The sequence below is a fragment of the Desmodus rotundus genome, chromosome 12 (genome assembly GCF_022682495.2).
Source record: "Desmodus rotundus isolate HL8 chromosome 12, HLdesRot8A.1, whole genome shotgun sequence".
Lineage (NCBI taxonomy): Eukaryota > Metazoa > Chordata > Mammalia > Chiroptera > Phyllostomidae > Desmodus > Desmodus rotundus.
Genome location: NC_071398.1, coordinates 80,908,152 through 80,929,360, shown reverse-complemented (window position 1 = coordinate 80,929,360; position 21,209 = coordinate 80,908,152). Strand labels below are relative to the sequence as shown.

The 21,209-nt window shown below is 46.0% G+C and overlaps 1 protein-coding gene across 1 annotated transcript in view; it reads left to right on the top strand.

Moving 5' to 3' along the window:
- LOC128779764 (centromere protein F-like) overlaps positions 1-20,935 on the top strand; it is a 43,052-nt gene extending 22,117 nt beyond the window's left edge. Inside the window, 15 exon segments of the mRNA XM_053915900.1 lie at positions 1,885-2,020; positions 3,792-4,000; positions 4,003-4,090; positions 4,093-4,288; positions 4,290-4,354; positions 4,357-4,437; positions 4,440-4,588; positions 5,771-7,648; positions 8,113-8,265; positions 11,002-11,178; positions 11,496-11,657; positions 13,920-14,085; positions 15,251-15,727; positions 16,087-16,265; positions 20,738-20,935. Of these exon segments, the coding sequence (XP_053771875.1) occupies positions 1,885-2,020; positions 3,792-4,000; positions 4,003-4,090; positions 4,093-4,288; positions 4,290-4,354; positions 4,357-4,437; positions 4,440-4,588; positions 5,771-7,648; positions 8,113-8,265; positions 11,002-11,178; positions 11,496-11,657; positions 13,920-14,085; positions 15,251-15,727; positions 16,087-16,265; positions 20,738-20,935 (4,314 nt within the window).
- Positions 20,936-21,209: the final 274 nt, after the last annotated feature.

Genomic DNA, 21,209 nt, shown 5'->3' with positions numbered 1-21,209 from the left:
TCAGCAGGTTGGAGCATGGTCAACACACAAAAAGTTTGCGGGTTCGATCCCCAGTTGGGTTGCAAAGTAAGAATGCTAAGTCAGCCCAGGCAGCTAAACTCTCCTCACTGTCTCTCACGTTGAACTCATTCCGCTGGTCTTAGCACTGAGCTTGTAAATCTGGCTGCTCTGAGGGTTTGGAAAGAAATGCAAATACTGCCTCGCTGCCCTTATTGGAGTACATTCAGGTGTTTTTCCTCTCACCTCTGTGATCTCATTTCATGCCCATTATCCTGAGTTTGAAGAACCAACAGGAGATTGCAGTGTCAATAGTGTAACGATACTGGTGTAAGTCAGTAACATCATGGTATCTTAAAGACCCTCCTTGGCACACTGAACACTGCCGAGTGTGAAGGTCAAATCTCAGTCTTGGGGTCAGACGGATCAGCCCTTCCATTCTGATTGGTGTCTTCATTTGCCATCGTGGAAGGGAGGCAGGATTAGGACAAAGACTACAATGGGCTCTGACTTTTCTTGATGATGAAGTGAACATATACATGAACAGAGCTCTGCCAGCAAGTTTTCGACTACTCTCTCCTAGCCACATTCTCCCTCTTCTTCAACTTGGCTTTGCTGCTTTGGTACCCATCTGCTGTGAATAACCAGAATGATTGTTGGAGGCAGCTTTCCAACACCGTCCTGCCAGGGCCATCTGTTTTCTAACGGTGCACTAGGGTTTAAGGGGTAGGTCTTCATTGTTTCTATAAGATTAAAAATCTCCCCCTACTTCTCAGGGATATGTTTTAAGCATGTGCGTGAGTGTGTCTTTTAAAGTTACCTTTATGAATGTTCCACACTAAGGATGTGAGGCCAGGACTTCCCTCAGTACGTGCCAATTCACTATGTTCCTAAGGGATGTATATCATATAAGCTGAGATACTCATCAGCTACAACATCACTGAAGGTTGGGAAACAGGACATAGAGGATTTATGATGGTTTGTGTCTTCTGTGGTTAATGAGCAATAGCACTCTTACCTTGCACACAAAGATTACCTGGTTTTAGATTCAGAACATTACACACATCACCCTTGATAACAGAGTAGGGGTGCATCTGCGTCTCTGCTACAAAAGTTGCACTTTGGTGCATGGATACTTCATTTGATCCGGTGCCCTAAGAATCTGTTCTCCCTGTGAAAGCTTCCAGTCCTCCATGTAGAGGGAATTCCTCCTTCTGTGCTCCAGCCTGGTTTCCCAGAGCACATTCCCCCACTCTAGTCATTAGCCCGTGACCGTGTTATAAGTGATTGGTGTCACTTCATCCTGAGGGCACAGACTGTGTCTTTCTTAGATGACATCTTTTATAATGTCCATTCCAGCTGGTGGCTCATGGCAGCTTTCTCTTGGTAAACATTTATGCAAGGTAACTTACTCATAAAGACACCCCTGTTACAGTGCACCTTAAGATGGTTTTAGAGTGTGAAGGAACAATTTTACCTGTGAATATATTTTGTTTCTTAGTACATCGGACTTTGGAAAGTTATACTTGATCATTCGGGTGTGATAAGAACTTGGAGCTTATGTCCTTGGGGATCTTTTCAAGGAGATTTTTCATCTCAGTGAACTCTTTAACAAGCTTAGAGACAACCAGAAAGTTGAAACAAATAGTTTTCTGGAAGGAAACTGATTACCATCCGATTTGGGTTTTGTGCTTATGTTTTAACTTCTGTTCATAAAAGCATTTGGTTCAAGTCAGAATGCCTAAGTGTATAAAGTACTCAAAGGCAAGGCGTGAATTTCCCCTCTTGAGATACACGACTAGATCCATTAGGGACTCTTACTGAGGCACAAGTCATAGTTTGCTGGAGCATTTGTCTGAATGATAACCAAGTAAACTTGTGCTTTAGGAAATGAAGAAAGAAAACAGCTTCCTCAAGAGTCAGTTGGAGCAAAGTGCCAGAGAAGTCTGCCACCTGCAGGAAGAAGTGAAGAAGACCAAGCAGTGTTTGAGTCAGAGCCAGAATCTGGCAGAGGAAATGAGGGGTAAGTCAAACTTGGTGATGTGGACTGATTTCCTAAGCTGCTGTATGGAGGAGGGTGGATGGCATTAGAAACTTTGAATGTTTCCATCTAGTCTCCCAGAAAGGTGTCTGCGGTCGATGTGGAGAAAGTTTTCTCTCTTCCACTTTTTGGTTTCTAGAGTGGTAGTTGGACATTTTGTTTTAATTGGACCACGTAGATCCCCCAAATGCCTGGGTTTCAGCTCTTAGAAACCGGAGGCCTCCATGTTTTCCACACAAAAGGAAATGGTCAGCGCTGCCTGTCTCCCCAGAGTGCTCTTGTCTGTCCGCAGTGACGCTGAGGAAGCTCGTCTCCTCCCTCGTTCCCTCACAATGGAACCTCCCTCCGTGACGTGCGTGTGTCCCAGCCCTTCATGCCCATCGATTTTTGATGACTCCCTTCACTGAATGACTTTATCCTCACTGTAGAGCCACAGAGTCATGTCCTACACACCAAATGAATGCGCCGTTCCTTACCCACTTATCTCTGTACCGTACGTCTTCTTGTCACATTTACTCTTCTCCCCTCGGGTATCTGCACGTCTAGGATTTCTCTAACCTTTTCCATCTCCCCCAGGCAGCTTTCAATGCTTCCAGTGCAGTAGGTAGAAATGTTGGTCTTTCTTGAATGAAACCAGAAGAATAGTGAAAAGTGTGGGCGTTTTCCATTGTTGGCCACCAGGGTCATTGTCTTAGGTACTCATAAAAAGAGCTGACTGATAGCCCTTGTGGCCTGTGGAGAGCCAATCACTTGGTTGGTGGCCTGAAATTAGCGGGTGAAAACCAGGAGCTGGTTTCCACTTATTGTCACTCCTGCATGCTGGTTAGAAACCGTGCTGTGTTTACCAGCTGCTGTTGAGATTCTCAACTTCTATTCTCCCTCAGTTTATTTGGGGAGTTGGGAGGATGCCTGTCACTGTTGAATGAAAGCATTGAGATGATTCTCAACTGTGTGAGGCCAGGGCGGGCATGTGTGTTGCTGGCCAGAAAACAAGGTGGTAACGGAGGCTTTTGTCACAGTTTTCACTCTCTGAATAATTATTTTTTATTTTTCTAAGATTTTATTTTTTTTATTTTTAGCAGCAGGGGAAGGTAGAGAGAAAGAGAGGGGCAGAAAAATCAATGTGTGGTTGCCCCACAGGTGGCCCTACCTGGGGACCTGGACAGCAACCCAGGCATGTGCCCTGACTAGGAATCAAAATGGCAAGCCTTTGGTTCGCAGCCGGCACTCAATCCACTGAGCTGCACAGGCCAGAGCTGAGTAATTATTTCATAAGAGGTGAAAACTATGGGCAGACCTCAGAGGTAGGGCAGGCTCTGTTCCAACCAGGGCAATAAAGCCAGTATCCCACACAACAAAGTGAGTCATGACCTTTTGGCTTGTGGAGGGTCTTGCCTCCTATTTGTAAAACACACGGCATCTGTGAAGCACAATAAAACAGCTATTCCTGTCCACATGCACCCAAACACAGAAGAAAACGGTTCAACTGGGTAGGAAAGTAATCTCTTGGTATTTTAAACAGCACTTTGTTAAGCTGCCTAGAAAGCAGATGAACAAAGCACCCCTGAAAGGACCATGTTGCTCATTGACTTTCTGGGTCTTAGATGATTGTCTGATGATCTACTTTGCAGGAGGTGTCTGGGCAATAATGCCAATTTTGGGAGTTCTTAGTGTGTTTAGATTTTCTTTTTCAGTGTCACATTCTTAGGACATCGATATTTAAAACATTGACAATGCTTTTTATTTTTCATAGCTAAGAATGCTTCTCAAGAAACCATGTTAAGAGATCTCCAGGAAAAAATCAATTCGCAAGAGATCTCCTTGACTTCAGAGAAATTGAAGCTTGCCTTGGCTGATCTGGAAAAGCAGCGTGATGGTTCTCAAGCCCTCTTCAAGGAAAGGGAACATCGCGTTGAACAAGTGAGTGAAAAGTTAAGCAAAACCGAGAGAGAGTCTGAAGCTTATTGAGGGTTTGGAATAAAAAAAAAAAAAAAGAGTCAGAAGAATGGAAAGAAGAGAAAACTCTATTTTCTCACTGGAAAAGTGAAACTGAAAACTCATAAAGTAGATGCAATTAGAGATTGAAATCTTGCTGAGTGATATGAATTGATTGGAAATGTGTTTGAAGATACAACAAATAAGAAGCGATGAATACGAGAGAGTAAGCACACTGGAGATGGAAGGACAAAGCCTAAGGGTGGAGGTGAAGAACCTTCCCAGTGTCATCGAGAGATAGACAGTGCAGGTGGAGACAGAAAGAAGCTCAGGCAGAGCTCAAGCAGAAGGCCACGTTGTCAGATGAGAAACATAAGAAGGAAACAGGAGCATGAGTTTGAGGGATTCGGAGCTGACTGAGCCAGTGGAAGATGCAAAGCACAAGCTTCAACTGCTGTCAAGTGAAATAACAAAACCCAGCGTTACCGAGACCTGCCCTCGGAATAGGAGAGTGTCAGGGAGCTGCTGACACCCAGGGACTCCCTGGTGACAAATGAGGCTCATCGCAGCAGTCTTCTGGCTTCTGAGCACCAGTGTCAAGTGAATCATTCCTTGGTAGATAGAATAGGTTTTCAAGAGCATAAAATATATTCTAAAGTTTTTTAAAAAACAAAAACCAGAACTTTAGGAACCTGACTAAACCTTTTTGAGGTTTACTGAGAGCTGAATTTCTACAGCGATTACATTTAAACACTAATATGGGGAACTACTAAAGAGGTTTTTCCAAGCATCCTAGAGAAAATCCTATCACGGAGTCAGAAAAGTGGTCTTGAGCATGTCTATGTTGCATGTTTTGATTCTCTGTGCGTTCATCAAGCTCACTTCCATATTCAACCAGAGCTTAGGAAAAGGAACGTGATGTGAATGTTACCACTCTAGCCCTTTCCAGAGATGTTTAATGTTACAGAGTTATAGTCATGAAACAAATGTAAGAGTTTATGGCAGATGACTGAATCATTTTCCAACACTTTGCCCTGATACAAATCTGCGGTTCCATATCAGTGGTGTAAAAAGACATTTCTCTGTGTACTGAATGGGAAAGTGCTTAGTTACTTCTGGCTTTGTCCTTCCAGTCTCCCAGCTGAACTCCCAATGCTGTAGAGTCCAGGAGTCTCACTTCATTCCCTCTCCTTGCTGTTGTGTGATGGAAACGGCAAGTGCTGAGGAGGCCGCAGGGGTAGTCACAGCAGCTGACCCCTGTTTGACAGATGACAGGAAGGGGGTGTCCTGACATATGGTTTCTCCAAGAATCCAGTCAGTAAGTGCAGGCTGAAGTCCTTGGGCTGACAATCTGGTCGTGACACCTCACCGCCTTCTCCTATTGAAGAATATCAGAAATGCTAAAGATGGAAGCTGAGCACTGTCTGTGGTATTGGGTAGCCTCGTGTCTCAGAATCACAAAGGAAAACTTATATTTCGGCTCCCTGGACAATCCCTAGTGAGAAAAACCCCTTGAAAATTCAGTGTGTGCCAGTGCAGACCATCAAACCACTGGAGGGTTTGTCCTCATGACACACGCCTGCGCCAGTGCCTTGTCCAGACAGGATACGTCCTGAGTGTTTGCTTCATTGTGTTGACATTGGGATGGAGAGGGGAGAATGTGGTAGGAAATATGCCATTGGAAGACATGTGTTTAGCACAGGCAAGAAGCCAGTGCCTACAAGGCAATAATGAAGCCTATTGAATCTTTTCTGACTCTTCCTGAAAAGTAAAATGTGTTCTTGTTATATGTTACAGCCACAGGCTCTCCAGGGCAGAAGTGACAGCTGTGACACAGACTGGTCAGAAGAGTGTGCTGTCGAAGGCAAAGACAGAGCACACAAGCAGGACCTGATCAGTGACAGGGATGTCCAGCAGCACCTCAGCCCAGAGATGGACACAGTCACCGAGACTGCGGAAGTCCTGCTGCCAGCAGAAGGTTGTCAGGAGCAGTCTTCCAAAGAGAAAGTCCACCTCCAGGAGCAGCTGCAGCACTTGATAAAGGACTTACAGGCCCTGTCTTTGGGCAGAAATCACCAGGAACACCCAATCGAACACATGAATCACAACAAGGAATCCCTTCTAAGGGAACGCAAAAGTCTGCAGAACAAACTACGTGAAGTGCAACAGGAAGATCCGAATGTCCCTGAAACCTTGGAGTCTGCAGACATGGTCGCCTTGAGGCTGAGCCCAACACAGGACGAGGGACATCTGCTCAAAAGAGACATGGAGACACCGAGGGTCAGCTCGGAGGGTGCCGAGAACAAACGCTTGGAGAACATGAAGGGCACTGCGAGTAAGAATGAGAATCTTGCAAGCCAGTTGCACATGGCCGGGAAAAAGCACAAGGAGACCATTCTGCATGCTGAATATTCCAAAGCAGAAGTGGAGACCCTGAAAGCACAAATAGAATTCATGACAGAACATCTGAAAGCTTCCGAATTGGACCTTGCCACGACCAGGTCCGAAAAGGAAAATTTGACCCAGCAGCTACAAGAGAAACAGGGTCAAGTGACTGAGTTGACCACGTTACGCTCTTCCCTGGTACAGCTGTTAGAGGCAAAGGAGGAAGAAAATCGCAACATGCAAGCAGAATCCGTAGCTGCAGGGGAATTGCTGGAAAAAGAACTGAAAGAGGTGCTGAAGGCGGTGGCAGCTCTGTGTGATGACTCACAAGCCAGGAAGTTCCCAGAACACAGCTCCCCAGTGCACACAGTGCAGCAGCTGAGCAAGAGCCTCAAAAAGCTGAAAGACCAACTAGAAGACGATGACAAGAAGCAATTCTTCGTCCTGGCAAAACTGCAGGAAACTAAGCATCAAGCAGAGTCGTTTAAGGGCGAAGTCGATCAACTCGAAAAAGAACTGAAAAAGGCCAAAAAAACCCACGAGCGTGCAACTCGGGAAGCGCAGAGCTCCAAAGCAGAGGTGGACAAGTTAAAGGCCAAGATAGAGGAGATGGCCCCGAGTCTGAATGACCTCAGGTCAGAAAACGAAGAACTGACCAAACAATTACAAAAAGAGCAAGAGCGCGTCCGGGAATTAGAACAGTTAAAAGCTTCCTTTGAGAGTCTATCGCGAGAAAAAGAGCAGGAAATCGCTCGCGTGAAACAAGAAAGTGACCTTGTGCAGGAGAGGCTGCGAGCGCAGATGAAAGACCTCAAGGAGAGACGGCCCGCCTTGGGTGATGAGCAGGGCACCTGGAAGGCCAGAGAGCAGGGTCTGAGTGCGCACATGGCTCAACTGCAGCTTGAGAACTGGCAGTTGCTGCACGTGCTTGACCAGACCAGAAGTGACTGTGTCAGTCTGCAGTCTTCCATGAATGGCCTCATTCAAGAAGCAGAAGACTGCAAAGAGAAGGTCAAGAAGAGGGAGCAAGAGATCAGCCTCTTGAAACGGGAACTCCAGGACCAAGAGCAGCTTGTCTCTAAGCTGTCCCAGCGAGGAGGAGAGCCTCAAGTGATGACGCAGAAAGCAGAACTGGAGAGTCTGACCAAGGAACTGCAGCAGAAGATCCGAAGGCTGCAGTCCAAAAATGACACCTTGCAGGACACCAACAAAGTCCTGCAGAATTCCTGCAGGGACCTAGAGGAACAGCTTGAATCAACACAAACAGAAAAGCTGTCCTGTGTTGAAAGAGTAAGTGGCTTTTTCTACAATTGCATATGTTGTCAGGAGGGAGGGAAACCACGGGTGAATTGCATTATCTTCTGGAAGGTATTTCCAATATTGGACCAAACTTTGTAAAGTTTGCTCGACGTAGTTTATGGGATCTTGAACTTCTGGGACATTGACTTGCCTGCAGTAGTAGTGACTCTTGATTTTGACTCAGTGAATCTGGGTTTTGATACTTAGTAATGTTATCTTCCCTTCTCATTCCTTTCCTTATTGCTGTCTCTTCTTCAACCTTTGCTATAAAGAACAGGGAAGCTCACCAGTGGGACCTGAGCACATTAGTTGAGTGATTAGTGAAGGGAGGGTTAGACACGGTCCTTTTTCTCATTGGAGCCTGCAGAGAAGGGGTTGTGACTGTTGGATCACAGGGGTTAGTTTCGTCCACACGGACAAGCAAAAGCAGATCCTGAGGAGCGATTCAATTTCAGGTAAAGTCCTTGACTTCGAGGGAAACGGAGCTGCAGAGGAAAGTGCACGAGATGACCCAGAACATCACAGACTTGAAAGAAGAACTCAGCGGAGAGAAAAACAGGCTAACTGAAGAATTAAACGTAATGTCGGAAGAAATAAAGCACACCCAAGTAAGTCCATCTGTGACGGATTAGCAATTCGGTGTGCACATTCTCCTGGTTTCTTCTGTAAGACCTTCTGGACTCTACCAAACATGGCTGAGCTTTTGAGAGAAACACTCGGAGCGCTCTTGTCAGGGTCAGACAAGCAGTGGTCTTTGCCCACCAGCAGTGCCGGGGGCCCAGGAGGAGGCTCGAGCAGCCTCAGAGCACAGGACCAGACCTGTGCTGGAGCCCAGACATTTCTCCATAGACGACCACCCTGTACACTATTAAGTCACATCAGAAGTAGATTCCCTGCAGTTTTCAATAGGCTGCTTTCCTCGCCTGCTGCAGATTAGCAGCCAGAATGTGGCTACAGGCAGATGCACTGATCTTGCTGAGAACTAACAAAGTAACACAAAGAAAGTTCCAGTAACATGTGGAGTGAGAGCAGTCTTGGGTGCTGTTTTAGAGCAGGGTTCATGTGGCAGATCGGTAGCATCTGGGCAGCCACTCCCCCTGCTGTTCCCATAGCAGACTGCTGATTCCCATTGTCTCCTGTTCTCCTGAATCTCAACACTCAGTCCCAGGAGCTGCCACGTGCATGCAGTGCTGCTAGGGGCAGCGAAACCTGTTTGCAAACCCAGTTAAATGGTGAACGTTCCTACAACCACACAGTCCTCATGCGGCTTCCCTCCTCCAGAATCCTTAGAAAAGGGTAGCACAGAGTTGTGATTTTGACCCTGAATTAGTATAGGGAGGTTGAAATGGTATTTGTAGTAGCCTGTAGAAGGAGCTGCGGAAATTTGGACTTTTCTTCAACTACGGTATGGAAGCTGAGGAACATGTACAAAAGTTGGCATTGTCCTGGCCAGGTAGCTCAGTTGGTGGGAGAGTCATCCCGATATGCCAAGTCTTAGGTTCCATCCCAGGTCAGGGCACATACGAGAATCACCAATGAATACATGGAGGGCTAAACAGCAAACTGGTGTTTTTCTCTCCCTTTCTCAAATCAATACTTTAAAAACTGTAAAGTTGGGGCACTTAATCTCAGCAATTGACTTGAGTGATTTTTTGGCAATGCTGTGTGGAAGGAGTTGCCACCGATGATACATTTGAATGTTGCATCTGCTGAAAAGTGCCCTGGGACTGAGCCGTTTGGGGCTGTCTCAAATGTGTTGTTATTTGTACTTCATTGGTAGGCTCTACTAAACACAAAAGCTGAGTGTCTAGCCTCAGGTTTATACATCGGAGCGTGGGAGCCTGCAGTGACTTCATTCACTCATTTATTCATTCTGTAAACAATAAGCACTACTAGGGGTAGGGTGTACCATGTGGAACCATCGCTGTCCTGTGCTGCTTGTACTCATAGAGCTTACAGTCTGGGCCCACAACAGGAAGCACAAAATAGTCCTAAACCGCTAAGTGCTCTAAAGGATACAAATGAGATTCTTTACTGCAGAATAATTGGGAATTGGGGAGTGGGGTAGGCACCCACCTAGCTTAGATAGGGTGGTCAGAGAATGTTGCCTGCGGGCTGGGGTGTCAGTGCTACAAAGAACCAGGGGGAGCAGGGAAGCTTCTGGGTGTAGAGAGCAGTTGGTAAAATCTTTGAGATTAGGAAGATCTTTGTACGATTTTTAAAAATGGAAAGGAAGCCCTGGTGGCTGGAATCAATGGAGAATGATATGAAAAAGAATGGCAGAGGAAGGCAGGCTGTGGTAAAGTGTCAGAACACAATCTGAAGGGGCACATCATACACAAGGCTGCAGTTTATAGGAAAGGTGTGGGGTGGCTATATGCATTCGGGTCGTTTACAACACAGGTCCTAATTAAAGATAATGGGAGTAATAGAAAATACAGACGGAGCCGTGGGACCTCCATCATGGAGGGGGAGAGGGGGAGGAAGAGCAAGCAAAGACCCTGAGAAGACAGGATGGGGCCACCCAGGGGAGTGCCATGTCCTAGCAGCCAAGGAGGAGGGTCTGTGAAGACAGAGGAATGTTCAGCATCCCGGGGACCTACTCAGAGGGCAAATGAGTGGTCAAGGACTGCAGTGTGCTCCTCGCATCTGCATCATGGAGGTCTACGACACCATGGAGCTGGCTGAGGAGGAGCTGGTGCAGGAGGAGCTGTGGTGAGGGCAGGTTAGAGGGGGGTGAGTGAAGGGGACATGAGGAGGTGGACATGGCTAGTGTGTATACAGACACAGGTAGAAGCAGCGATGTGGGATCTGGCGCCAGGGAGACAGATGCCTCCAGGACCGGGGTTTTGCCTGTCCTTCATAGAGGAGAGAGAGAGGAAAAAGAGTTCAGGGCACCTGGAGGGAAATTCTTACAGTGATAGAACGTGGCCTCTGAGCTGTTCAAGGAAGAAAGTCTAACCCTGGAGAGACTCGAGTATGAAGGTTGAATGATAGTGCTGTTGATGAGGGCATGGAATGATTGCCATGGGAACCCTGAAATAAGCCAGCCCCATAGCCTAGGAGGGTGGCGTCCCAGAGTGCATTAGATGAAGTCAGGTTTCAGAGGTTTTGTGGTCCCATGGCCGCAACCTTGGGGGTGGCTGGGTAGAACAGAGGAAATTGTCACTGGACATGAAGTTGCAATTAAAAATGAATCCATTGCGAAGGATCATTGCACTATTCTGTACAGATTTTTGTCTTGCTCGTGAAGTAGTTTTTCCTCCTCAGTACTCAGCTTTTCCGGAACACATATATCAAGGTTCTTCATTATTTTTCCATGATTGTATTAATTTTCTCTTCAGGGTCAATTGCAGGAATTCATGCTAGAAAATAGTGACTTGAAAAGGAGCTTGGACTGCATACACAAACACCAGATGGAAAAGCAAGAGAAAATGAGAGAAGAAATAGCTGACTATCAGAGACAGCTTCAGGAAGCTGAAAAGAGACATCAGACTTTGCTTCTGGACACAAACAAACAGGTGAAAAGTGGAGTTTGGTACCTGGGGGAGCTGGAGACTGTGTGTAGACCACAGTCAGGAGACGTTTGTTTTGCAAGAAGGTCAAAGGGCAGCATTATTGTTATGCTCTAAGATTTTGGGAAGGGCTCCGTCCTTTGAGCTGCACGATCTTTCTCCCCGTTCCCTGCACACGTCTCATCAGATAACTTCAGCTGTAAAGCTCCATCTGCATCTCGCAGTAGAGTGGCAGGAGATGGGCAGAGTGCACTTGAAATGGTCCTTGCAACAGCAGGTTTCTTTTGGGGGAGTTTTGCTAAAGTGGCATTTCTCTGCCGTAGCATGAAGTGGAAATCCAGACATACAGTGAGAAGCTGACTTCCCAGGAAGAACGCGTCAGCTCGCAGAAGGTGGAGATAGACCTCTTAACGTCCAATGAAGAACATCTCAGAAATTCTTTGAAAGAAGTCACTGAGTTTTTAGGAGAATTGATAAAAACCAAGGTATGTTTCCTTCTCCTTGCCTCATGACTTAGAACAGTTTATACGGAAGAATTGTGGTTTTAAAGGTATTGACTTACGAGATTTCATTTTAATTTTTATGGAAAAGTTCGGAGTATTTATGAATAATATCACTCAGCAGTTCTGCTGAGCTCTTTTTAAAAATCAGTGCATGGCCTCACAGACTCATGGCTGGAATGAACTTCATTGCCCAGTAAATCCTCAAAGGAGAGGGTATGAAACACTTCTGGAGATGGACATGAAGATTAAACCAATAAGAGATTAGGGCAGGCCTCTGAGCTTTAGGTAATAATTTGGTAAGTAATTCCAAAGTCTTGCTTCATGGGTCTCCAAGTTCACCACTGGCACCAAACCCACTTTCCTCTGCCTTCCAGGAAGGTCAAGGTGTGGCAAAGCATTTGGTCAGGCACTTGGCACATGCATGTGTCCACTCTCCTCTTCCTCTCCACAGGGGAGCCATAAAGGCTCTTGGCTAGGAACAAGAGGAGGTGAGCCCTAGTCTCAGGAACCTGACACTGGAGATGGCGCTTCAGTAATTCTCCTTGGAAAGGGAGGCTGTTGTGATCCCTACAGAGATGTTTTTATAAAGTGACTGCCATCCAGAAGGTACACTAAGGAATTTGGAAAACAAACACCCTCCAGTAAAGGTCTTTACGAAACGAGGGTTTACATTTATAAATTATGATGTTGTGTGTTGAATATATTCAAACAGAAAACGAGGTATCGACCTCTGAGGTTTATTGCTCTTACACAGTGATCAAGAGGAAGGAAATCTGCCGATAAAACAGACACTCATAAAATTCACAATAACATGAATGATCGATGATGTTCTGCTCCATGAGAGATATTAGGTTTCATAATAGGAAGATGTAGCGTCTGGTCTACTTTTTTACACACTTTCTGCCCTTTTACTCTTCGACAGTTTTACTGGGGGGAATGTTTGTTTATATTCACACCAGGTACAGAATGGTGCTTTGTTGAGTCTATTCAGACCACATGTAACTTTACTGACGTATACTTGACCAGCATCCTTGCAATTGAATTAATCCATCTCTAATGCAGTTACAGTTGGATTCAGAAGTAGAAAATTTCGCAAGTGCAGAAATTTTTGGAACATTGCTCATGATGTCAAGATGAAATCTAGAAAGGATGAAATCTGGCAACATGAGTATGGAGCTCTGGTTTTGGTTTTGGTTTTTATAGTTCGGTGTGCTTTTATGTCTCCATGATCTGCTACCAGAATCTCTTAGAGCTAAATGGCTTTGGAATTCTGCCTCTTTTGATACTACATAGCACAGTGCATGTGCCATATATTATGGAATATTCTAGCAAGATCTAGGGTCATACTTCATGCCAATTCATATTTCTGTAGCAATGTGTGAATATTCCCACAAGGAAGGACACATCCACACTCTAAATACCTTGGTATCAGGTCCAATTGTGCCTCTAAATCATTTGCAGAGCTTTTGTGTTTGGTTAAGGAACCATGTATTCTCCCACCTTTCTACTCACTTTCTAGTTGAGCTACTTATAAAATTTAAATTGGTATTGTGAGCCATAATATTGTTCAGCCTTCACCTGGTGTGACTGGAACACATGCCAGCTTAGGTATTACACTTTTATATCAGCACAAGATTGTAAATGGGGACATATTCTCTACGAATTTTTGACCCACGGAGAATAAGTCCATGGACTCCTATCCCCACCCCCCAGGATGTGATTCCCACGGCACGAACACAGGCAGAGTGAGCCACTGAAGGGCACACTGGCTTAGGAACCATGCTTTGTGTTTGTGGATGCAAAGAAGGGGCATCAGAAATGCAGTGTCGACCAGGGAGGCTTAGGAAACTGAGTAGAAAGGGTGAATTGTTTTATTCTTAATTAGATGTTTTAGTGTGAACATAATAGTTGTTATATTGACAATATATGATTCTTAAGTATATCTCAAAGATTGTTTGCTTTTTTTACTTTATACTTCTAAAGTTTTTCTTTATTTTTTCAGAGAGAAGGAAGGGAGGGAGAAAGAGAGGGAGAGAAACGCTGATTTGGTACCTCTCCCAGGCCCCCAACCAGGGACTTGGCCAGCAACAGAGACATGTGCCCATCCAGGAGTCTAATCGGCAACCATTTGGTTCACAGATCAGCGTTCAGTACACTGAGCAACACCAGCCAGGGCTCATAATGATCTATCTATGTGATTATAAAAAAAATTGCAAGTCTCCAATTCAACTTTATGTTTTGCAGAGGAACAATCAAACACATATAAAGCAGCTGAAGAAGGAAAAGGAGCGTGCCCAGGGGGAGATCGCTTGTTGGCTCAGCCACTGTAAGATGATGGAAGAGGGAATGGAGCAGTTGCAGAAAGAGCTGTGTCGCCTTGAAGAAGCTGCACAAGAGAAGCAGAAAGCAGGTGGGGTGAGCTGGGCAGGGCCCCGTGCCCAGGCCAGCAAAGCCTGGTGTGGGCACAGGCAGTGTCTCCGTGCTCCAGTGTCCTACTGCATGCTGATTCTCGGTGGTTGTCCTTTGTCCAATTTCCGAACTTTGAGCTCACTGTTGGATCATTCATAGGATTCAGAGGGAAGCCTGAATTTTAACCTAGAACAATCACATCTTCTGATCTATGAAATGTACAAAAACACTGGCAGTGCCTTTTGCTAATGGGCCCTTCCAGGAAGAGTTTTCCACGGGATGTGCATTTATCTAGATAGCGTCACAGGTGGAGTGCCATCTGAGCTGGACCTGCCAGATTGCAGACACCTGATCCTGGTTGTCCTTGGCCTATTCCCATGGGTCAAGTCCATGGAAGGGCTTGGGGACTCTGTGTCAGGGAGTGGAGGTAAAATGAAAAGGAAAAGACAACTTTTCTCCACTGATGCCTGAGTGGAATTCTTCTCACTGAGTGGAAAGGTGATGATGAGCACTGTCACGGTGGCTCTTCTGGACCAAGGCTCAGTAGGGTGGTCCTGGGGTCTTTCCTGCTCAGAAGAGATCTCAGAGTTTATGGAGCTCCAGGGAGTTTTTCTAATGGATTTCCTGCCAACCATGGCAGCTAAAAGTTGACCAAGACTCCATCTTTTAGCGTCCCCCAAACTTTTGGGCATGGGACCCTCCATTGCTTACAAATAATTTTCAGAGCTTTTTAGGACCTGCCTTTTCACCAGCCCCCTTCTACCTCCCAAAGTCATTACAATGGAGGAGATTTCATAGTCTCGAATGACTTATGTTGTTCATGTAGTGAGTGGATGCATGGAAAAGGAATAGAGGAGAGGTGCTAAAGTAATCCATTTGATTTCATATGAACAACTACAAGAACGTTTCATGGGTTGGCTGCAATACAAGTTTGAGATTATGGTGGGCTTTATTTAAGCTGTCCTAAGAAGACCTATGTAGTCTATTGGAGTATTCACCCTGATATGATCTCTCCCAAACAAAGGGTGTGAATCTATAAGAACATGCATAGATATACCTTCTCCACTTGTATGAAAACAAAAATGAAACTAAAACCCAAGTTTCAGGTTTTCTGCTTTATGATGTGGAATGTCAAGTAAAGAGTGTCATGCTGTGATTTTTGACAGGTGCTCTTGTGGATGCTCATGTAGATGAGCTGATGACCGAGGTGAAGGAACTGAAAGCAGCCCTTGAAAGAAAAAGCAAGGAGGCAGAAGAGCACTGGGATAAGTACTGCTCCCTGCGGACAAGCCACGAGAAGTTGGAGAGAGACAAAGAGATGTTAGAAGCACAAGTCGCTCGTCTGAGTTCACCACAGTCTCCACCGAGTGTCCAGATTTCCCCTTTGCTAAAATCAGTTGACGCAGATTCACCTCCAGTCCCTTGTGTTACTGCAAAGAAGGGATCATCCGGCCAAACTAAAGCTTCAGGCAAGGGGCGAAGGGCCAGTGGGATTCGGGAGAACGAGGGAGGAACTGCACCTTCCACACCACACACCTTTCCTAAAAGAAGCTGGAAGGCGGCCAGAAGGGGCATTGCCCCTGCAGAGGATGCGGGAGACACTGGGCTTGAGCCCCAGGGACTCCCAGAAGTTGGAAAGGAAGGTGTGGCATGATTTGAAAACAAAATTATCTGTGCACTTTTGAAAGTCCACATGGAATTTCACATGCAAATTTCACCCTCCCACATTCCCCTCCTATAGTTCATGTCCATGGGTGCATTTTCCCATTGTGGGGTTTTGTTTTGTTTTCTTATGTTTCTCATAAGGGAAAACATGTTCGTTATTTCTTCAGTTTGGCAACTCTCAGGGTGACTCTGAAGTTTGTCCCTAACCGCTGTGGCAGGGAGAAAGGATCTTTGGAATTCTGCTTCTCTTTGTTAAACAATTGACCTAATGCATATCATGGTCATTATAGATAGACCTGGACCTAGCAATGTTGACAGGCAGCTTTTTTGTTCCTAGGGCCTGCTGCCCTCCCAACGGGAAAGACGAGCCCCTACATCCTGCGAAGTACAACCGTGGCAAGCAGGACCAGTCCACGCCTTGCAGCCCACAAGTTGACACGGTGCCTCCTAAGTATCGGCAGAGAAAGCCACGCTGGGATGTCCCAACCAAGAGCTGGGGGCAGCAGACCCCAAAAGGTACCTCCTGCGAACAAGAATCTGCACTTGGAAATTCAGGAGATGACAGGGTTCTCAGGGCAAGGGTTTCACACCACGTCCTCTGACTTGGGAGCTCTTGCAAGTCTGTCCTTCCTCTCCATGGGGTACAAAGAAGTCAGTGGTGAGCAGCCCTGAGGATGCACATTCCATGATCCTGCTGCAACCTGGCCCTTCCCCAGCAGGTCCCTCAGACAGTGTGATGGGAAGTGGCCTCGTTAGATAGAATTCAAGGGACTTGGAAGAAAGTTTCAGGCATTAGCACTGAGAGATTCGAAGGGGTGCTTTTCATTTAGGCACAGGCCTTGGTCATAGTAATTTGGTGCTTTTTCCTCTGTGCTGCTTCCCATTCTTCACTTTTTGTGACTCCCTTTACTTTCTGCCAAAAGCACACATTTCACTGGATGTCTAAAGGAAGGAGCTCTTTATGGATTTCGCTATTTTGTTTGTTGGGGACTAGGACTTTAGTGATCTCTGTGTTTCTTGCAAACAGCCTGGTAAATGTTACCTTAAAGCAGAGAGAATATTTGCTGAACAAATTGTGGAGCATTTCTACGATCCACCACCTGCAGCTGTCATTTATGTGCATGGAGTGTGTGCCTTGTGTCAAACGTTCGCGTTTTACTTCCTCACTGTATTGAACTCTGGCCGGAAGTACAATCAGAAAAGGATGAGAAACGGAAACACACAAAGTTAATGCCCAGAGCTGACACCCACTCTCTCTCAGTGCCACGGTCTTGCTTTTCTCCCAGTGTTTTGCAAACTGGGGATCACAGGAGTATTGTTGGACGTTGCTGGAAGAGCGTCAAGAATTGAAAAACTCTCATGATGGTTTTTTGCTTGTCAGAGTTTACGTTTGCAATCTGCTTAACTTGAACCAGTAAACGAAGTTTTGCTAGTGTCATAACCCTTATTATTGTTACGTAAGCATTCTTCAGTGAGCAAGTGTTTAGGATTTGGGATACCAAACGAGAGTGAGGTTGGCGATTAGCTGAATCAAAACAAGTGCATATTTGCAAACTTGTTTGATCTGTAAGATGTTTCAGTATTAAGGACTTTATACCTACTATTAAGTTTCTCCATAACTTACATGGCAAAAAAATCTTTCTAATTCAAGAGTGTGAAGGAAAGGTCAAAATTTTCTTTCACTCATTAAAGTCAATGGTCCATTACTCGTACTAGAAATATTCTACCATTTTGTGCAATGTTTTTCCTTCCATCATCAATTCCGCCATCCTTTCCATCCTCCCTCCCTCCTTCCCCCCATGATGATTTCACTTTGAGATTCCAGGAACAACAAAACACTGGAGAGAGTACACTGGGGTGTCTTCTGACATTCCAGTGACCATTAAAACAGCTTCTTTTCCATGAAGCAACCAGTGACTCCAAAGAGCGCAGCTTGCAAGTGGCACCAAAGCTATTGACCATAAGATAATCCCTGACCTGCCAGCCAGGAGTCTGGTTTAGGTCCCAGAGGAGGCTGGGCCATTTCCTTAGGTGGCTGACTGGGAGCTGCTCCTTAATCCCCAGTGCACGCCAAGACCTATCTGCTGGACTCACACTTACAGGGATCCAGGGAGGTATTTGGCTCTGAAACAGGAAATCATGACATAGGTAGTAAGTGCCCTGCACTTCCATTATGTGATGCCGGTTCACTTGATAGTCACTGCTTGCTTAAAAGCGTGCCTTCTGAGTTGCAAGATGGGTTCTGTGAGGTTCCCCATTGTTTGTGGCTTCCCTGTGTCCTCCTGTCTAATGCGACATCTGGAATTCAACAGATATTTGTTGAATGAATAGAGCTGTTGATGTTGTCCTGAAGCGGCTGCAGAAAGAAATAGATGTTTGGAAAGTGTGTTAGGAAATCATGTCGTGAAATCAGCACACAGGCCTTTTTCCTCTTCTTTTCTTTGGAGGTGATGGGAAGTGGAGTTGCTTGTGGAGTTTGGACTTACTCTCTAAGAAAAAGGGCTCTGCACTCTAGGGGGCCTGCTCTGCACACTGCTATTGAATGCCTTGAGTAGGGAGTCCTAAGCAGTGTTCCTGAATATGTGTGATCCCTGTATGAGCTACGGGAGGCAGGAGGCACCAGCGGTTGTGAATCGCTGAGCAATGTTGTGCACGTGTGCAACTGAAGGGGGTCCTCTGGACAGGAGGTGACAGGAGGCTTCGTGATTAGATGCAAACTTCAAAACCCGGCTTCCTGAAATTTAATTTAATTCAGCATTTCCTGAGTCACCTTATCAAATGCTCCCCTCAACGCTTAAGCATATTTCATCACTCAGTTTGAAAAATATAGTTGCTTCGAAACTCACAATGGTAGTGTTTCCCTGAAATGGCTGGCTTGAGTTTGGAACAAGACCGGGACACGTGACAAGTTCAAGGGGAAAAGAAGTGAAAAGCAGGTTAGATGAGGACCATTCTCAGGTATGTCTCTGGGGGGAATAAACCCTGGAGCTCCTACTTGCTGGGGACAAGGGAGTGTGATGTGTGTAGACCTGATCTGAACCTGGGGTTGCTCAGTGCCGGTGGATTGGCCACTAGGTTGTAGAGGATGATGGTGATGCCCTCACCACAGCCCCTGTCAGTCAGCAGTTCTGTGGGGCTCTACGTTTTTTCCCTAGTTATGAGGTTCGTTTTCATGGAGCCATTCACATCCTCACCCTCTCCCCACTGTGAACTAGACACAGTGTGTAAGACAGGGTTTGGGTGAACCTGAGAGTCTGAGTACCTGTTGAATTTGACCTCATGTTGTTTTCGACAGGTCTCAGGTTAAGGAACCTGCCTGAGGAACACATCCATAGTTTAAACCCAGATCACTGACTCTAATTTCCTCCATTTGTATCAGAGAAATTGAATCTAGAGGCGAGGACAGTCCAGGGATGGACTTTGGCTCTTTAATTAGGGTCAAATTCTCTCTCCCATTGGGATCTTTCACTCTCTTTTTTTAACAGTGCACCTGAAGACTTGATTCTCCACCTCTGATGGGTTCAAGGGAAATGCCTGTCTTTTGTATCACTTTGTAATTTAAAACAAAAGGAAGAGCAGCAGTAAAACTGATTTTTAAAAGATTTTATTAACTTATTTTTAGAGACAGGGAGAGAAACATCAATGTGTGGTTGCCTCTCATGTGCCCCCTCCTGGGGACCTGTCCCACAACCCTGGCATGTGGCCTGACTGGGAACCAAACCGCCAACTCTTTGGTTGGCAGGCTGGCGCTCAATGCACTGAGCCACATTGGCCAGGGCTAAAAAACTTCCTTTCATTTCATCGACTTGCCATGGATGGTAATTTGCCATTCAGTCCTCATCCTGACCCTTCAAGGCTGCTGCCCCTTTGAAGTGTCCTGCACGTAATCTGAGGTAGAGGCAGGCTTTGCAAGGGTGTCACCTGTTGGCCAGATTTGCTGGGTTTTCTCTCATGAAATGTATTTAGCTGCCTTTTAAAACTACATACTTCCTATGGAAAGAATATAAACGGGGAAATAATTTCCATTCTTTCTTCTTGCTGCTTCCCAAGGAGGTCATTGGCAGTCACTTGCTCAGGAAGTGACCTGTCACAGCGCTTCCTGTCAGGTCCAGGACTGAACATGCATTGCCCTTGGGACAGCCTGTCCTCTGTTTCTTTGTCTTTGGTTTGCATTGGTTTCAAAGATCTTCCTCCTGGAATCTCCCACTGTTACCTTTAACTTTGGTTAAGTGAAGCGTTTGTGTACTTCATGTGTCTTGTTCCTCTCTCTCTTCTGACCAGTATCTTCTTTCACTGATATGTGAACCTCCAAAAAAGTCTTGACTCTCCTCTGCTTCTTAAAGCCTTACATTTGCTGAGTTCCTGCTTTCTCCTGAAAGGACAGGCCATGAGAAAGGGGATGTACTGCCCACTGGCTTTTGTAGTAGATTGCTGCCCTTCTGCTATCATGCAGACCCTACCTGAAAACCACATAACAATCACCCGAGAATGATTAAAGTGTTACTTGAGGAACAGGAGGAAGGACTTTTCAATGTTGGAAAGAAGGCTTACACCTGCGAAGGTGGAGTCACTCATTTGGGTTTTATTCATTTGAATGACAATGGCAGCTCCACTAAGAGAAATGGAAGCTGGTTTGGGTTCTCTCTTAGCTGTATGTGGAATGTCTCCTGGGTAGTCAGGGCACACAAGGGTAAAGAGGCCAAGTCTTAGCCCTCAAAGAGCTTCCCTCTGGTCTGACAGTGTCACACTGGCCTTGGGAGCAGGTCTCTGGCCATCAGAGGGGTCAAGGAAAGTTTGCAAGGTGTTTCGCCAGGGGTCATGTCAGACTTCTTCCAAGCTCTTAGGTGGGGCCTGTCCTTAGGTAAGAAGAAAGGGAAACGCTGTGTCCAACACCTGGGGAAGAAGAATCTAACTTCAAGCTTGATGAGAAACTTGCTGTAGGAATGTGAATATGATCCACGCCTCTTACAAAGATGCTTGTGTTGCAGGTTAAGGTCGCTCAGAGAAGCACTTCGGATTCAGGCCCTGCAACCCAAGACCCCTCAGCAAGACCTCTCTCGGCCAGAAAGCTGCGCAAGAGACAGTGGGCCGGCAGCCCCAGCGAGGACCTGAAGTCCAAGCGAGGCCGCCCCGCGCCCAGCTCGGAAGCTGGCACCGAGTCCCGTGAGACCTGTAGCATCCACTAGAACACACCTTGTGTGTTAGGGCCCCTGGCAGGTGGCCCTACTTGGGTGGAAAGCACTGTGTCCACAGGGGCTTGTCTTTACTCAGGGACTCATTATCACTAGGAAGAAAGCAATTTCTCAGAAACCTGAACGTACTGGACTCTCTAGATCTCCCATCGGAAGTATTAGAAAAGTTTGGAAGCCCTGATCACCTACCTATTTCTTACTGATCTGCCTCCTCCGTGCTGTGCATAGTAGTGCAGAAAGTGTTATGGGAACATTACACTTGAGAGGC